Source organism: Tupaia chinensis, unplaced genomic scaffold, assembly GCF_000334495.1.
Source record: "Tupaia chinensis unplaced genomic scaffold, TupChi_1.0 Scaffold000673_1, whole genome shotgun sequence".
Classification (NCBI taxonomy): Eukaryota; Metazoa; Chordata; class Mammalia; order Scandentia; family Tupaiidae; genus Tupaia; species Tupaia belangeri.
Window position 1 is genome coordinate 239,401 of NW_006160196.1, and position 18,866 is coordinate 258,266.

Here is an 18,866-nt window from a genome sequence, read left to right on the forward strand (position 1 = left end):
TTTCTATCTTTCTGGCGAGTGCACGCACCCTATAGCAAAAACCTCTCCCCCCGCCCCCCACCCCCCCGAAAAGAAGAAGAAACAGAGAGAAAGGAAAGCAAGAAAGTAAGCTGCCAGGTCCGGGACTCAAACCATGGTCAGTCAGCCCCAAAATAAATAATTAAAAAAAAAATAGTAATAAATTAAAAAAGAACGTTGGGTTGGGGCCAGCAGAGTGTGTAGCAATTGCATGGCTGGACTGCCACATGGCCGACTGCAGTTTGAGTCCCAGACCCAGTGGCTTGGGGGTCAGGATGTGTGTGTGTGTGTGTGTGTGTGAGTATGTGCGTGTATGCCTGGGATCCTGGGAAGAAAGTGGAGGGGATTGTGGCATGGCCATCCCCTCTGGGGAGTGGTTACTCATGTTCCCGCTTGCTGTCTCTGTCTCTTTCTCTAGTGAGCACACATACCCTAAGGCAGAAACCTCTAAAAAATAAAATAAGTAGGGCTAGGGATTAGAATTATGAAAAATAGTAAGTAAATAAAAAGAGAGTATTTCATATCCACATGGATCCACTGCTGCCTCTGCCCAATGCCCCTGGTGCCCGCATCCTGGGTCCTATTATCACCAGATTCCATGACTACATCACCACTCCTCCTGCTGCAGCCAGTGCCCTAGCCATATGCCCAGCCCTCCAATAAACTCAGCATGGGGACCAGCAGGTGGCGTGGTGGTTAAGGTGCTGGACACTCCCACATGGCTGACCACAGTTCAAGTCCTGGGCTGGGCCTGGCAGCTTGCTTTCTCACTTTCTCACTCTCTGGTTAAATTAAAATATATGAATGAAAAAATAAAATAAAATAAATAAATATATATATATATATACACACACACATAAAAGAAATTAAGCATGCAGTGAAGGCACAGGCCTTCTAAGACCTTGTAGACCCTGAATCTATAGCTGTGGCTGCTGCGAGCTACATATCCAAGGTGACAAAGTTGTTGAATCCTTGAATGATTAAATCAGGAGGGAAAGAATTCAGAAGTGTAAGTCCCTTCCCAAGATGTCTAGGGGAGGGAGCTACAAGTGGAGGAGACAGAAGCTAAATTAGTGGGAAAGTTGCAGGAGAAAAGATCACTGTGACTTTCAATACTAGCAATGGCATTCCAGCAACATTTGAAGTTGAGTAGGAGTCCTCATAAAGACAGAAAGTTGAAGAACAAGAGCCTGATTAACATTAACTCCCAGTTTTGTGGTTGGCATTACAAAGAATGATAGCAAGAAGGCCCTTGTGCTAGACTGTAACTAACCTGAGGGAGAGGTTGAACAATAAGAGGCTGAGTGACATTTTTCTCTATCAGGAAAGTTAGCTTTCAGTCTACTGGTGTATCTGAATGGAAGGACACTATACACTCAGATTCCCGGACTGAACCTTGTATGAACACTTAATGCATTCCCTTACAGCCCAAAGGGTAGACAATGCTTCTGCCCTTTTGCCAATGAGTTGGTAGAACTCAGCACAGCTCTAAATCATCAAGAGCAAATTACTTTTCTTGAAGACCTCGAAGGTTTTATCAGGAGCTAGTAAAGCAAAAATACTGAAAGCCTGAATTTTATGGCAGGCTTTGGCCAATGAACAAAATCTACTCTGAAGTCAGACACATATGCTTTGAAAGGATATCACAATATGTGAAAAAAAAAAAAAAGCAAATATAAGGCATTTCCTATTTTGCTATCACTCAGTATTCATTTGATTTTTTTCCTTCATAAAATTATTGTGTTTGGATTTTTGTGTAATGTAATGATGGATGATAGAGTCAATTCATATTCTTTGAAAAATAAATACAGGGGCCAGCGGGTAGTGTGGTGGTTAAGGCACTGGACTTCCACATGGCTGACTGTCACTTTAGTCCCAGACCTGGCAGCTTGAAATTCATGACAGGTGCATGTGCATGCATGCCCAAAAAGTCCATAGAAAAGAATGAAAGAGAAGGGAGTGCAGCATGGCCATCCCCGCTATTGGGTGATTTCTCTCTCTCTCTCTCTCTCTGGCAAGTACACACACCCTATAGAAAAAAAATCCCTTAAATAAATATATAAATAAAAAGACCACTTTGGGGGCTGGCCCTGTGCCCAATGATTAAGAGAGCCAGATCCCACATGCCACATGGTTTGTGTCCCAATTAGATGGATTGTAAGACATGCCAGCCATGTGTGCAGGATAGAGAAATGAACTAGAAGGGATTGCAGCATGATCATGCCCATTGTGGGGGGCGTTCTTCCACTCCTCTCCCTAGTAAGCACATGCTTATGATGAAATTAAAACAAAACAACCCCCCATGCACACACGTTATACACACACACACGTGTGTATACATATAACATAAATGTGTGTATATATTGCTTAGTGGCCAGCACAAGACTGTGAGCCAAGAACAAAGGAAGGCCAGTTTTCTAGCCTTTGGGACAAAAGGAGCCTCTGGGACCAGCATATGGCATAATGGTTATGTCGCTGGACTCTACATGGACAACTATGATGCAAGTCCTGGTCCCAGTGGCTTGAAATGCATGCCAGGCACATGTGTGCACATATGTGCCCAAAATCCTAAGGGGAGAATGGAGGACAAGGGATTACAGCGTGGCCAACCCTCTTGGGGGAGTGATTTCTTGCTTTCTGTCTCTTCGTCTCTGGCAAGCGTATGTACCCTATAGCAAAAATTTCTCCAAAAAAAAAAAGACTGGGCAGCAGGTGACATGGTGGCTAGGGTGCTGGACTCTCACATGGTTGATCATAGTTTGAGTCCCATACCTGGCATCTTGCTTTCTCACTTTCTCTCACTCTCTTTAGCTCTATCTCTCTCTGGTCAAATTAAATTAAAAAAAAAAAAAAAATAAATAAAGTTAAATAAAATAATCCTTAGAAAAATAAAAAAGATACTTTAAAAAATTTTAAAGGATTATTTTAACTTTATTCATTTATTCATTTATAAAAAAAAAAACAACGAATAATAACAAATGAAGAAGAAAATAAAATAATTCTTTAAAAAAAATAAATAAATGGCTAAAGGGTCCTTTAACTCACCTCAGTCATGGTAGACTAGAGTCAGTGGCCTCTTTTAAGCTCCTCCTCCTTTCTCTCCATGTGTCTGGCTGGCAGGGCTTTGGAAAGAACAAGGGAGCTGGGAGAAAATCTCCCTTCTTTGCATGACTGACTCCCTGTCCATGCTGGATGGATGAGTCTCCAAAGTATCCAGATGTGTTAAGATATATCCCAACGTCAGTCTCTCTGCAGAAATCACAACAACAATTCTATTCACTAAAATTTGGTCAGCCCCACATTTCCATTGTACTTCAGAACCTTCAAAGCAATTTCAACAGCATTCTTAGTTTGAGAGACTTACTGCTAAAGGTCCATCACCTCAATGGGACCTTCATCTTACTCACTGCTGTGTATGAGCACCAGCAAAGTGCCTGGCATAAAGGATATGCTTTGAAATATTTGACAGAGACGGACCAGCAGTTGGCATAATGGCTACATTGCTGGACTCCATGTAGTCAACCGCAGTTCGAGTCCCGGACCTGGTGGCTTAAACTCATGCCAGCGTGTGTGCCCAAAATCCCAAGAGGAGAATGGAGAAGGAACTGCAGCATGGCCATCCCCTCAGGGGATTATTTCTCGCTTTCTGTCTCTCTCTGTCTTTCTGGCAAACGTACGCGCCCTATAGCAAAAACTTCTCCAAAAAAAAAAAGAAAGAAAAAAAAGAAATATTTGACAGAACAAATGGGTTAAACTAAACTCCTGGAGAAAAGATTCTGGAATGTCTGATTATCAACTCTAGGATCTGAGTCCAAGTGAATTGGCCACAAGAGTCCAAAACTGTTGCTATTTCTACACCAGTAATATTTCTTTAGTTTTCTTCCGTTCTTAGAAAGCATGTTTTCAGGGGTGGCCCTGTGGCCTAGTGGTTAAGTAAACCAGATATCAATGCATGTATTTTCTTTTTTATTTTTTTGGAGAGGTTTTCGCTATAGGGCGCGTGCGCTCGCCAGACAGAGAGAGACATAGAGACAGAAAGCGAGAAATCACCCCCCAGGGAGGATGGGCACGCTGCAATCCCTTCTCCTCCATTCTCTTCTCGGGATCTTGGGCACGCATGCACATGCGCCCAGCGTGTTTTTTAAGCCACTGGGTCCGGGATGCGAACCGCAGTCGACTACGTGGGAGTCCAGCCACATAGCCATTACGCTAACTGCTGGTTCCCAATGTGTGTGTGTATGTTTAAGAAAGGTTTTCGCTAGAGGGTATGTGCACTCGACGGAGAGACAAAGATAGACAAAGAGACAGGAAGCGAGAATTCACCCTCTGGAGGATGCCCACACTGCAATCCCATCTCCTCTGATCTCCTCTTGGGATTTTGGGCATGTACACACATACACACATGCACCTGGTGTGACTTTTAAGCCACCAGGTCCAGGACTTGAACCGTGGTCAACTATGTGGGAGTCCAGCAATGTAACAATTATGCCATCTTCTGGCTCCCAAGTAAACCAGATTCCATATGGCTGATCATGGTTTGAATTCTGGCCCCAGTGGCTTGAAAAGAATATGGGGTACATGCCCAGGATCCCAACAGAATGGAGAAATGGAGAAGGGATTAAAGAGTGCCCATGACCCATTGGGAGGTGCTCTCTCCCACACCCTCCATTTCTCTGTAACCTTCGGGTGATTAAAAACAAAAAAAAAAAAAGAAAGAAAGAAAGAAAGAAAAGGTTTTTGCATGTAAAGGTGAAGGGGGTAAGTAGAAGGAGGGAGAGAGGAAGGAAGGGTCTCATCATGCAATTATTCCTTTTCCCTAGCCCTCTAAGTCCTTGGGATCCTAGGCACCCATGCCAGCATAGACCTGAGATTCAAACTGTAGTAGCCATACAGTTTCCAGCCCTGTAAGGCACTAGCTTCACCAGTGTACCACAGCAAATAGGCTCAATGTTTTTCCAAAATCAGGACTCATAGTAACAAGGACAATATATAAGTATAACATGAGTATTAATACACATGGGTAATTAAAGAGAACTTCATGAAACTCTTACAACATAGGATGTACTGATTTTTTTTTTTTTTGGAGAGGTTTTCGCTATAGTGAGCGTGCGCTCGCCAGACAGAGAGAGACATAGAGACAGAAAGCGAGAAATCACCCCCCAGAGGGGATGGTCATGCCACAATCCCTTCTCCTCCATTCTCTTCTCGGGATCTTGGGCACGCACGCACACGCGCCCGGCATGAGTTTTAAGCCACCGGGTTCGGGACTCAAACCGCGGTCGACTACGTGGGAGTCTGGTGACATAGCCATTACGCTAACTGCTGGTTCTCTGTACTGATATTTTCTATTTTTGTTGCTTTTATTCTACTTCATTAAAAAAAAAATCAAAGTCACTATCCACTGAGTTATTTTTGTGACCCATAATAACCAAAACACTATCATAGAGGGTTTTTTTTTTACACATTTGTATCTGCTGTGTACTTTCCAAGTAGCATTATCTATGCAGTATTGAAAGTGCTCCATCACAAAGCAGCAGGACAACTTAACAATAACACAATTATAAAGCACTTCATCCACAATTTTTTAAAAAAAGAATTATTTAATTTAATTTAATTTATTTATTCATCCACTTTAATTTGATCAGAGAGGGGGAGAGGGGAAGAGAGAGAGAGAGCGCATGCGCAAGCAAACCTCCAGGGACTCAAACTGCGGTCAGCCATGTGGGAGTCTAGTGCCCTTAACCACCATGCCACCTGCCGGCCCCATCATCCACAACTCTTAAACTTATGGGGTCAGATGGTCTTCAGAATTCAAAAGTATTTAGATTGAAAAAAAAGTATACAGATTGAGAGACCAGCAGGTTGTGTGGTGGTTAAAGGTGCTGGATTCCCACATGGTCGACTGCAGTTCAAGTCCTAGACCTGATGGCTTGCTTTCTCACTTTCTCTTCTCTCTGTTCCTCTCTGGTCAAATTGAAATAAACAATGAATAAAGAAATAAATACAGTTAAATAAAATAATTCTTTAAAAATATATTCAGATTGAAAAAGGTGATACAGGGCCCGGCAGATGGTGTGGTGATTAGAGGTGCTGGATTTCCACATGGCCAACTGTAGTTCAAGACCTGGACCTGGTGCTTGCTTTCTTGCTTTCCCTCTCTGTCTCTCTGGTCAAATGAAAATAAATGAATAAATGAATAAATAAATAAATAAATCTTGGATTTTTTTTAAAAAGAATTACTTAATTTTATTTATTTTAAGAATTACTTATTTAATTTTATTCATTCATTCGTTCATTTTTAATTTGACCAGAGAGACACAGAGAGAGAAAGCGGTAAAGTGAGAAAGCAGGATTCAAACTGTGATCAGCCATGTGGGAATGTCCAGCGTCCCAACCACCACGCCACCTGCTGGCCCCCAATTTATTATTATTTTTTTAAGCATTCAAAACTTGGGAACCAGCAGTTAGCGTAATGGCTATGTCGCTAGACTCCCACGTAGTCAACCGTGGTTCGTGCCCCGGACCTGGTGGCGTAAAACTCACGCCGGGCATGTGTGCATACGTGCCCAAGATCCTGAGAGGAGAACAGAGTTGAAGGGATTGCAGCGTGACCATCCCCCCTGGGGGGTGATTTCTCACTTTCTGTTGATTTTTCACTTTCTATCTCTCTGTCTCTGTCTTTCTGGAGAGCACACATGCCCTATAGCGAAAACCTCTCCAAAAAGAAAAGAATTCAAAACGTATTTATTTATAGGCCTACCTGTAGCATAGTGGCTAGGCAGGCTGGCTCTTTTTAATTTTTTTTTTTTAAATTTTTTGGAAGAGGTTTAATTTTTGCTATAGGGCGTGTGTGCTCACCAGACAAACAGAGAGAGAGACAGAGAGAGACAGAGAGACAGAAAGCGAGAAATCACCCACCCAGGGGGGATGGCCACGCCACAATCCCTTCCTCTCCGTTCTACTCTCAGGATCTTGGGCACATACGCACACATGCCCGGTGTGAGTTTTAAGCCACCGGGTCCGGGACACAAACCATGGTCGACTACATGGGAGTCCAGCGACATAGCCATTATGCTAACTGCTGGTCCCTTAAAACTTATTTTAAGAATTATTTTTATTAAACATTCATTTATTTTATTTTGACCAGAGAGGGACAGAATGAGAGACAGAAAGTGAGAAAGCAAGCCTCCAGGTCTGGGATTCGAACCACAGTCGACCATGTGGGAGTCCAGTGCCCTTAACCACCATGACACCTGCCAGCCCCTTATTGTTATTATTTTTTAATTTGACAATAGAGACAGAGAGAGAGAGAAGGAGAAGGAAAGTGAGAAAGCAAGCTACCAGGTCTGGAACTTCTGTGGCTGGCCATGTGGGAGTCAAGCTCCTTAACTACCACACCACCTGCCAGTCCCAATAAACTTATACTTCAACTTCATTTTCCCACGAACTTCTTGAAGTCTCCTTATAATTCTGTTGATAGATGATGCATATGGCCACAGGATCGGCAGATAGAATGTTTTAAAGGAAATCTTTTAAGTCACCCCAAACCTGAAAGTTGGAAATTTCACCTGAAAGTTAGATTTCTAGCTTCTGAAAATCTTAAGATTTGGCAAGGCTGAATCTGCATTCCCTCAAGCTATCTCACTAAAGTCCATTTACCCTCTTTTGGGACCAGGAGATGGCATAATGGCTATGTCGCTGGACTCCACCTAGTCAACTGTCGTTCCTGGACCTGGTGGCTTAAAACTCATGCTGGGCGTGTATGCACACAACATCCCAAGAGGAGAATAGAAGAGAAGGGATGGGATATGACCACCTCCCCCCCCCCCGGGAGATGATTTATCATTTTCTCTGTCTCTCCAGTGAGCACATACACCCTATAACAAATATCTCTCTAAAAAAGAAAGAAACTTATAAGTTACGCTCCTTGAATGGCAAATGTTTCTAATGCCCAATTCCCAGGGCAGTTCTTGACTATCCAAGGGTTTGTGGAAAAACAGAATTAGAGTGTGAGTTTGTTTGGAAGCAACAACTACAAAATTGAAATCCATGCACAGTTCTTCCATAATACACATTTTCCATGAAGTTTTTTTTTTTTTTTTGAGAGGTTTTTGCTATAGGGCGTGTACACTTGCCAGCCAGACAGAGACAGAGAGACAGAAAGCAAGAAATCTCCCCCAGGGGGGGATGGCCACACGCAATCCCTTCTCCTCCATTCTCCTCTCGGGATCTTGGGCATACACGTACATGTGCCTGGCCTGAGTTCAAGTCACCGGGTCCGGGACTCGAAACACAGTCGACTACGTGGGAGTCCAGCGACATAGCCATTACGCCAACTGCTGGTCCTTCCATAAAGTTTTTGAAGATCCCAGGGCTGGGTTCTCCCAATAACTATGTGTTTCAGACCTCTGTCTAGGGTCCAAACCTCATCTCTCCATATTTCTTACACTCCCAGCCCTGGAAGCAAAGAAACAGAGGCTTGAGTTGAAGCCAAAGGTCATTCAGCTCATCAAAGTGATTTAGGCCAAACAAACATGGGGCTGAAAAACATTGGGCCCTGGAATCTTGCTATCTCATAGCAAGTATAGCACCATGACTAACTAGATCAATTATTTTCTCTAAGCTTTAGTTTCCATGTGTACAAAATGGGGCAAATACAAAAGATTCACAGTCCCTTATCTACAACTCCCAAAAATAAAATGCTCTGAAAACCATAACTTTATTTATAAGTTGACAGGAAAACTTATAACTTGAACTACTACAGACTATGTTACCATGTTTAGTCTTTATTCCCTTTGGTGTGGATATTCACAGGCTTTCCTGCAGAAATATTTGACGACCAGGAATTTTCCTAGACCCCTCTGGAGTGTTGCTTTATTATGAAACAGGTTGAAAGCTACCCTATTAGCTTTCAAAAAGAGAGAAAAATTATAATTCCTGGTGTCAGGGGCATCCAATTTTAAAACCAAGGACCTGTACTAATGCTTCAGTGCTACTTCGGGAATCAGAAGGTAAAACGTTAGGGACCAGCAGATGGCATAACGGTTACATCGCTGGACTCCCCGTGAAGCCGACCACGGTTGGGAGTACCGAACCTGGTGGCTTAAAACTCACTCCTGTCGCGTAAGTGTGCATGCCCAAAACCCCGAATGAAGAAGGGACTGCCACTTAGCCATCCTCCGGAGAGGTGATTTGTTGTTGTTGTTGTTGCATTTTCTCTGTTGCTTCTTCAAGCACAGGGGTCCTACAGCGAAAATCTCTATATAAAAATCGGGGAGGGGGGGAGGTAGTGGATGAGAGTACTATACAGCGCCTGGCACACAAAAAGTGCTTGAATAAATGTTAAATACTTCAGCCTCTTGAGGAACTCCTATTTATCCCTCAAGATCCTGCCGTGATCTGCCGATCTTAGGTAACTCGTCCCCCTCCCCCGCTTCGCTTCGGTTTCCTCAATCAAAAATAAAACAAAACCTCTCAGGGCTGCCAGTGAGGGCTGCAAACAACTTTGGTAAGAGCCTTGTTGAAGACAGACTGAACAAGTGTTCAATCCCCTATCAAGTCACCCACCGCCCAAGGCAACTCGTCCTTTGCCGAATTCGCCCCATTACCATTCCGTCCTCCTCAGGAAGGACCGAGCCGGCGAGCTCTAGAGTCCCAAGAACCCCAGACTCTTTGCCTCCGTACCTCAAGATTGTCGTCCGCTGTGTCAACAGACGCCACTTCAGACAGTCCCGCCACTTCAGAGAGCCAGGAGAGAGCGGAAGACCCAAGCCCTCTCACACACGCTTCCTCTCAGCAACTTCCGGTACCGAGCGAGTCTCCTTAGAGCTACTACTCCCAGAATCCCCCGCGCCAAAACTAGGACTAGTTCCTAGAGGGCTGTGCGAGCTGCTTCCGGTGCCTTCCCAGCTCCACCCACTTTTTCGTCCTTAGAGGCCGCGCTGAGGACTCTGGGAAATAGAGTAGAAGTAAAATCGGGACTTGAGGTTTTTAAGTCCAGCTTTTACCCCGTTTGCGAATCACCTAATCAACAGTCTGACTTCCGTAGACGACTTAGACACTTCTCATCTCTGAAGCAGATAACCAGAAGGTTGCTATGGAAATGGGTTGAGAACGAAGTTCGGATTTCTCAGACGTGAAGGGGGTGGAGCTGAGAGAGAAGTGATGTATCCTCTCATTGGTGGAGAGACGCCTCGTATTCGTCCCGATTGGCTCCACCTTGGCACGTGCGCAGTAGAACCAGGAGGCGTTCCAAGGAGGGTGGCCTGGGTATGGGTGATGAGAGCATAATCCCTTTCCGGTCCCGATCCTGCCGCGAAGGCTTCTGGGAAATGGAGTTCTCTGGTATGCTGTGGTCTGGGCAGTCAGCAAGTCAGCGGCGCCTGCGCGGGCTTCGTCCGGCCTCTAGACAGAGGATGCGCGCGCAGCGCCTTCGGCTACAGCGGAAGTTTTAGCGGGGCAACTGAGAAAGGTGAGTCCTAGCCCCTGCGGAATATCCTAGAATCTGGCGGGAGATACCCAGGACTCCACGCCTCTCAAGTACAGAAGTGAGAACAAGGCGAGGCGGAGCAGTGAAAAAGGCTTCCCAGTCCTCTGGCCGTAACTGAGCCGGGGTGCCTGTGACGTCAGCGCAACCCTCTGTGGGCGGCTTGGTCCGCTTCTATCGGGGTGGGGATAGGAGGGGTGCCTGGTCGCGAGAACCTCCGCGGGTCTTTGCGCTTGCGGAGCCGCTTTCGGCTCCGGGTGGTGGGCGTGGCCAAGGTGGAGACGGGCGGAGCTTGGCAGCTACGTAATCCCCGGGTTTTTCCGGGTAGGGTGGCGCTGAAGTTGCGTCGTTGTCTCCTAAGCAACCGCCCCACCAGCGATCCGCCGGTGTGAAGTCAAACCGGAGGAACACGATAGCTGACACATAGCAAATGTTCAGTACATATTAATTGAAAAAGGGTAGGAGCCTTGGGTTTAAGTCCAGAGCTGGCTTTGTGACCTTGGACAGGTGACTTCAGCACTCAGACAACGTCTTTCTACCATTCATATTTATTGAGTGTTCATTACATGTAAGGTTTTGTGCAGAAGACACTGCTATTCTGTGTGGAGTGTCTATCCTGATAGATTGGCACAATTCTAAGCTTAGGTTGTTGTAATGTCTAAAAAATTGTGCTCAGTAATTTATGTTCTGTCAGCCTGAAATAAATCTGACCCTGGGCCAGCAGGTGCCATTAGTGGTCAAGGTGCTGGGCACCCACATGGACCACCGCTGTTGGAGTCACGTACCTGTGACTTAAAAATCACCATGGGTGTATGTGTGTGTGCCTAAAATGCCAAGAGGAGAATGGAGGAGAAGGGATTGCAGCCTGGCAGTCCACTCCCCAGGGTGATTTCTCGCTTTTGCTCTCACTGATTGTGTGTCTCTGGCAACCACAAACGCCCTATGACAAAAACCTAAAAGGAAAAGAAAGACAAATCTGACCCAACCTTGCCAAGCAAGACAAAAACGGCTTATTCAAGCCAAAGCTTGTGGATTCACTGGAGGACAAAGACTTCAGAAAACTGTCACCAGTGCTCCAAAATGGTGGATTTGGGTTTTTTTCCAATAGAGAAAGAGAACAAAGGGAAGACAGTGGAGAGGAAAGTTACAAAGATAGATGTTGCAAAATTGTTTCTCAGGGGTTTACTTGTTTCTCATTAGTTAATTTTAACATGAAGTTTTATTGTCTGTGCACTGTTTCAAGGCTGAGTTTCTGTGACTACAATCTTTTGTGCCACAGCCCAGAATACTAGAGTCAGCTCTTTTACCTTCCTAATGGTCAGCAGTGGCTAAAGTCTCACATCCTCATTCTTCTCAAGGCCTGATTAATTTAAAATGCCTTCCTAATCTTACTCTGTTTTTCTTCAATTCTAATGGTTTTGGGGGAAAGCCAGACATTAACAAAATAAAGAAGTAAATTCATTCTTTTTCTTTTGAGAGTTTTTTCTTTGCTATAGGGTGCATGCTTGCCAGAGAGACAGAAAGCAAGAAATCACCCCCCTGAAGGGAATGGCAACACTGTAATCCCTTCTCCATTCTCTCAGGATCTTGGGCAGGCATGCACATGCGCCCTGGTGTGAGTTTTAAGCTGCTGGATCTGGGACTCAAACTGCGGTTGACTGTGGGAGTCCAGTGATGTAACCATTACACCATCTGCTGGTTCCATAAAGAAGTAAATTCTAGGGGGATCAGCAGGTGGCATGGTGGTTAAGGTGCTGCACATTCCCACATGGCCGACCACAGTTTGAGTCCCAGACCTGGTGGCTTGCTTTCTCACTTTCTCTCTTTCTGTCTCTTTCTCTCTCTCCCCCTCTGTGTCTCTCTCTAGTCAAAATAAATGTATGAATAAATAATTTTTTCTTTAAAAAAAGAAGTAAATTGTACAGTATTGTACAGGCAGCTGGCTCCATGTCCTAGTAGTTATGGGGACTCAATTCAGCTGCACTTTGAATCCTGGCCCTGGCAGCTTGAAAAACACCCCAGCCATGTATACATGTATGCTCAAAAATCGGAAAGGTTGGCAGAGTGGAGGAGAAAGGATTGTGCCATGACAGTGCCCCAATGGGGAGTGCTTTCTCTCTCTTCTGCACTCTCTCCCTCTCTCTCTGAAAAGTGCATGGACCCTCTGGCAATAAGAGAAGAAAGAAAGGAAGGAAGGAAGCCCCTCAACAGCCTCTTTACACCATGATCCCTTTTCCCTGGCCCACCAGCTCCTCAGGATCTTGGGCAGTGGCAGGCACACACAGTGTTTTTTTTTTTTTTTTTTTCTTGGAGAGGTTTTCGCTATAGGGCGCGTGTGCTCGCCAGACAGAGAGAGACATAGAGACAGAAAGCAAGAAATCACCCCCCCAGGGGGGATGGTCATGCCACAATCCCTTCTCCTCCATTCTCCTCTCGGGATCCTGGGCACGCACACACACACACACACACGCACCCAGTGTGAGTTTCAAGCCACCGGGTCTGGGACGCGAACCGCTGTTGACTACGTGGGAGTCCAGCGACATAGCCATTACGCTAACTGCTGGTTCCCCACACATAGTGTTTTTTAAGCCAGCCAGGATTCCAGCCACAGTGACTAGACGGTCTTCAGCACTGCAGAGCACAAACACTACCGTTTCATCACAGTGGTGAGCCCTCATTTGTTTACTGGCTTGTCCCTCCCCACCACACTGAGCTTTCTGAGGTCAGAGCTATTTGTTTCCTTTGCTGCCGTCTCCCAGTGGCTGGCACGTTCAGTAATTGCTGAATGAGGGAATGGAAGGACTCAGCGCATGCTGGGTATCACAGCCAGTGCTCAGTGAATGTCAGCTGTTATCTTTCATTTCATTATTCTTTTTTTTTTCTTTTGGAGAGGGCACGTGTGTTTGCTACAGGGCACGTTGTGTTTGCCAGAGAGACAGAGAGACAGAAAGTGAGAAATCACCCCCCAGGGGGGATGGCCACACTGCAGTCTCTTCTCCATTCTCCTCTCAGGATCTTGGTCATGCACACACATGCGCCTGGCGTGAGTTTAAACCACAGGGTCTGGGACTCAAACCTCAGTTGACTACATGGGAGTTCAGCAACATAGCCATTATGCTAACTGCTGGTCCCTCACTTCATTATTATTTTGTACATTCAGTTGCTATGCATCATGTGGCTTGTAAAGAGAATTTATCCAACATGAAATACACCTCAGACCAGCCCAGTTGAGAATACTATACATGATATCAATAGGTAATAAACCAATACTGTGTCCCACAAATGTCTTGCCTCTCTTTTTTTTTTTTTCCCTAATTTCCTTCCCTATTTTCTTCCTCTCTCCCACCCTCCTTCCACACTGTCTCCATTGTCCATGTCCTCCAGTCTTTCAGTCTCTACCACAGAGTGCGGATAGTCGGTATATGTATACAGTGGAGACATGTAACACCTTTCTTTCATAGTCTGACTTGCTTCACTCAGCAATAAATCTTCCATATTTGACCACTTTCTATCAAATGCCAGAGTCTTTTTTTTTTTTTTAAATGGCTGAGTATTTTGTAGAGTATATGTGCCACACTTTTTTAATCCATTCATCTGCTCATGGGCATTTAGGTATTTAGTTTGGTTCCATGTCTTAGCAATCATGAATAATGCTGCAATAAACATTGATAGGTAAGCGCTTTTCCAACTGAGCATTCTCCTGTCCTCTGGGTATATACCCAGGAGTAGAATTGCTGGATGATATGGTAGCTTTATTTGTAGGTCTTTGAGGAACCTCCATATTGTTTTCCACAGTGGCTGTACCAATCTACATTCCCATCAACAGTGTAGGAGAGTTCCCCTTCTACCACAAACCCACCAACACTTACCACTTTTTGTATTTTTAATTCTCACCTTTCTTATAGGGCTTAGGTAGTATCTTATTGTGGTTTTAATCTGCACTTCCCTTATGATAAGAGATCTTGATCATTTCTTCATATGCATTTTGGCTGTTTGTATGTCTTCCTTAGAGAGTTTTTTGTTTAGCTCATTTTCCCATCTTTTGATTGGGTTAATCATTTTTTTAAGGCAAACCTGTTGAGTTCCCTGTGTATTCTGGTTATCAATCTTATCTAAGGCATGGTTTACAAAAATATTCTCCCATGCTGAGGGTTGTCGATTTACACTACGTACTGTGTCCTTGCAGAAACTTCTCGATCTGATGTAATCCCACTTGTCTATTTTGGGAGTTCTTGCCTGTGCTTTGGGGGTCTTATTTAAGAAGTTTTTGCTTACCTCAAGGTCTCCCAGAGTTTTCCACCAGTAATTTTATAGTTTGAGGTCTTAAGTTTAGATCTTTGATCCATTTTGAGTTGATTTTTATTAATGGTGAAAGATGGGGATCCAGTTTCATCTTTCTCTGCAGGTGGCTTCCCAGTTTTTCCAGCACCATTTGCTAAAGAGGTTTTCCTTTTCCCACTGGATTGACTGGAATCTTTTGTCAAAAATCAGTTGGCTGTATGTTTTCGGATTTATTTCTGAGATCTCTATTCTGTTCCATTGGTCTACCTGTCTTGTTTTTGTGCCAATACCATGCTGTTTTTATTATTACAGCTTTATAGTATATTTTGAGGTCAGGGAGTGAGATGCCACCCATTCCACTCTTGTGTGGGATTGCTTTGGCAATACGGAGTCTTTTATGATTCCAGACAAATTTATGATTGTCTTTTCTAGATCTGTGAAGAATGTCTCTGGTAATTTAATTGGAATTGCCTTAAATATGTAGATTAATTTGGGCTTGCCATTTTGATTATATTAATTCTTCCAATCCAGGAACATGGGATGTCCTTCTACTTTTTTGTGTCTTTTTAAATATCTTTTTAAAGATTTTCTTAGTTTTCCTTATAAAGGTCTTTGATTTCCTTGGTTAGGTTTATCCCTAATTATCTTATACATTTTGTGGTTATGATAAAAGGGATTCCTTTTCTCCAGTTCTACCTCCATTATCCTGTTGTTCATATATAGAAATGCTATTGACTTTTGGATGTTGACCATTATCCTGTTGTTCATATATAGAAATGCTGTTGACTTTTGGATGTTGGTTTTGTACCATGCCCCTTTATGTTTATTACTTTGAGAAGTTTTTTCATGGATATCTTTGGGTCTTCTATGTATACCATCATGTCTTCTGCAAATAAAGATATTTTTAACTCCTTTATCCCTATTTGAATGCCTTTTATATTATTCTCTTTTCCGATTGCGTTGGCTAAGACTTTGAGAACTATATTGAAAAGGAGTGGAGAAAGCGGGCAGCCTTGTCTTATACCAGTTTTTAGTGGAAGGTTTTTAGCTTTTCCCCATTTAGTATAATGTAGCTATAGGTTTTTCATATATGGCTTTTACTGTGCTGAGAAATGACCCTTCTATGCCAATTTTGCTAAGAGTCTTAATCATGAAGGGATGTTGTATTTCATCAAATGCTTTTTTGCATCGATTGAAATGATCATATGGTTTTATCTTTCTTTCTGTTAATATGGTATATAATGTTTATGGTTTTGCATATGTTGAACCACCCTTGCATCCCTGGAATAAAGCCTACCTGGTTGTGATGAATAATCTATTTTTTATTTATTATTGAATACGACTTGCATGTATCTTGCTGAGTGTTATCTTTTGCTTCTATGTGAAGTGAGCCCAGTCAACTCCCCACCTTTTTTCACTTACAGCACACTGTCAAGATGGAGTTACCAGCCCAGTGAATCCAAGGACCAGACCGCGACCCCATGAAGGTACTGTCCCCTCAGGCACGTGCCCCTGAAGACCAGCTTCTGCTCCTGTGTCGCTGCTGACACACTTCATGCCCAGGAGGCACATTACTGTTGCATGGCAGGACTCACTTGGGAAGGTGCTCACTCCACCTCGGAGGCCTTCTTTATCCCAAGGCAGTAGGCACCTGGAGAATTCCACCTAATATGAAGCCACAACCACTACAGGGACCAACCAGTGGCATGGTGGTTAGGTGGCTGGATCCCACGTGACCGACTACGTGGTTCAAGTCCCAGACCCAGTCATTTGAAAATCATGCCGGGTACTTCTTGTATGTGTCTGCCCAAAATCCTGAGAGGAGAATGGAAGAGAGGGACTGTGGCAAAGATTGGCTCGTTTCCTCTCTCTCTCGAACAAATGCATACACCCTATAGCAAACTTTTAAAAATAAAAATAAAACCACTGCAAATGTTCAGACTTTTCATTTCCATAAGAAATCTAAGCAAGGGGAAACCAGCAGTTAGCGTAATGGCTGTGTTACTGGACTCCCACGTAGTCGACAACAGTTCGCGTCCCGGACCTGGTGGCTTTAAACTCAGACCGGGCGCGTGTGCGTGCGTGCCCAAGATCCCGAGAGGAGAATGGAGGAGAAGGGATTGCAGCGTGACCATCCCCCCTGGGGAGTGATTTCTTGCTTTCTGTCTCTTTGTCTCTGTCTGGCGAGCGCATCCACCCTATAGTGAAAACCTCTCTTAAAAAAAAAAAAAGAAATCTAAGCGAGGCCCAGCTGCAGTAGTGGATGCCACTAAAACCCTGTGTTCCACAGGCTAGGATCGTGTGAGAGGCCCCTGTTTGACTCTTATGACACATAGGGGACCATGTAGATATTCGGGAAGTATTAGGTGTCTCTCCCGCCCCCATCGTATGGTTTAATTTATTATGTGTGCACACACCCATGAGTGAGGCAGAGAGGGGGCACCCTCCCACACAGTCTGGTCATACTGCAGTCCTTTGCCTCCAGCCTCCAGCCTGTCAGATCTTGGGGGCTCGTACGCCTACCCAGCGTGTTTTTAGGCTGACCAGGCGGGGATTTGAACCGTGGTCACCATGTGGAGTCCGGCTTCTCTTGAAAAACACGTTTCCACTTGCACCACGGAGCTAGCCTCCCCATTGTATGTGTATGTGTGTGTCTGTATTTGTATATGTATATGTATATTTTTAAATATTTAATTGTATTTATTATCATTATTTTAATTTGCTATAGGGCATATACACTCACGAGAGAGAGAGAGGAAAAGTGAAAAGCAAGCCGCCAGGTCCAGGACTTGAAATGTGGTCGGCCGTGTGAGTCCAGCGCCTTAAGCACCGTGCCACCTGCTGGCTCCCCACCCCATTTATATAGACACACACATATCACATATACATGTATATATATATATAATTTTTTTTTTAACTTTATCCATTTATTTATTTATTTGGCCCAGAGGGACAGACAGAGAGAGAGAGAGAGAGGAAGCAGCAAGCCGCCAGGTCTGGGACCCGAATCGCGGTCGGCCATGTGGGAGTCCAATGCCCTTACTGCCATGCCACCTGCCAGCCCCCCACATTGTACATTTTAAGAAATAAAAGACGTAATCACAGTCAGAGACCTTGAATGTGCTTCTTTCACACATCCGTGATTGGAGCAGTTCAATACAATTTCACTTACCTCAAGACATCGTGTCTCGGGACCAGCAGTTAGCGTAATGGCTAAGTCACTGGATTCCCATGTAGTCGACTGCGGTTGAGTCCTGGACCCGGCGGCTTAAGCTCACACAGGGCACATGTGTATGTGTGCCCAAGATCCCGAGAGGAAACCGGAGGAGAAAGGATTGCAGTGTGACCATCCCCTGGAGGGTGATTTCTTGGTTTCTATGCTCCCTAAAACAAAAACATCTCAAAAAAAAAAAAGACATCCTGTCTCATTGGGTGTATGTGTGCTACTTTGTAACTGTCCTAGGCCTCTAAGGAGGGACAGGTAGTCAGAAACTTAATGCGAAGGGCAGGAACTCATTTTTGAAGTGGCCACTTGAGGGAGTATGTTCAGGTGGGATAGCTTTTCTTCCCTTCATGACCTCGCCACTGTGGAGAACTTGCTAACTGTCCACAGACAGTGGGTTCAGTTTCTTGTCCGCCTCCTGTTTTCTGCCTCCCTCGTTCTGTTTTGTAGCATGATATCCTTCTGTCCGGAATGTGGCAAAAGTATCGAAGCAGTGTTCAAATTCTGCCCTTACTGTGGGAAACCTTTGCCTACAGAGGAGCATGCGGGGTCCTCAACCTGTGTCAAACCACTTGCGTCAACCTTTCAAGGTAAGAACCAGGGCTTGAGCTTATCCTGGGAGCAGGGGTGAGGTGTTTACATGTGTGTGTGCATGCATGCACATGTGTGGTTAGGGAGGGTGCCCAGAGGACTTTTGCATCCTGTCTGACCCCATTTCTGAGACTGGAGCAGTCCAGAGCTCAGCCTGAACAGCTCTGTATGTTGACAGCTCTCACATTTCTACCTCCAGCCTTCTCCTCCCGTGAGTTCAGATCCATATATAGCACCTGGCCCACTTGACAGCTATTGGATGTCCAT

General features: G+C 44.5%; 2 protein-coding genes and 1 pseudogene across 9 annotated transcripts in view; 2 read left to right on the forward strand and 1 right to left on the reverse strand.

The window, feature by feature from the left end:
- ZNF473 (zinc finger protein 473) overlaps positions 1 to 9,848 on the reverse strand; it is a 23,249-nt gene extending 13,401 nt beyond the window's left edge. Inside the window, exons 1-2 of the mRNA XM_006160122.3 lie at positions 9,703 to 9,848; positions 3,064 to 3,267 (exon numbers count right to left, since the gene is read on the reverse strand). Coding sequence (XP_006160184.1) covers positions 3,064 to 3,072 — 9 coding nt within the window. The 5' untranslated portion in view covers positions 3,073 to 3,267; positions 9,703 to 9,848. The remainder of the gene's footprint in view (positions 1 to 3,063; positions 3,268 to 9,702) is intronic.
- On the forward strand, positions 547 to 1,566 carry LOC102483579 (complement component 1 Q subcomponent-binding protein, mitochondrial pseudogene; annotated as a pseudogene).
- Positions 9,849 to 10,364: 516 nt separating the features above from the next.
- VRK3 (VRK serine/threonine kinase 3) overlaps positions 10,365 to 18,866 on the forward strand; it is a 43,974-nt gene continuing 35,472 nt past the window's right edge. For 2 of the 8 annotated variants that reach the window (XM_006160120.3, XM_006160115.3), the window contains exons 1-3: positions 10,368 to 10,489; positions 16,210 to 16,272; positions 18,459 to 18,598. In XM_006160120.3, coding sequence (XP_006160182.1) covers positions 18,460 to 18,598 — 139 coding nt within the window. In that variant the 5' untranslated portion in view covers positions 10,368 to 10,489; positions 16,210 to 16,272; position 18,459. Of the gene's footprint in view, positions 10,490 to 10,989; positions 11,012 to 13,147; positions 13,171 to 16,209; positions 16,273 to 18,458; positions 18,599 to 18,866 lie in introns of those variants that run through there. The other 6 variants (XR_003551370.1, XM_006160119.3, XM_027776451.1 and 3 more) reach the window with 5 other exon arrangements.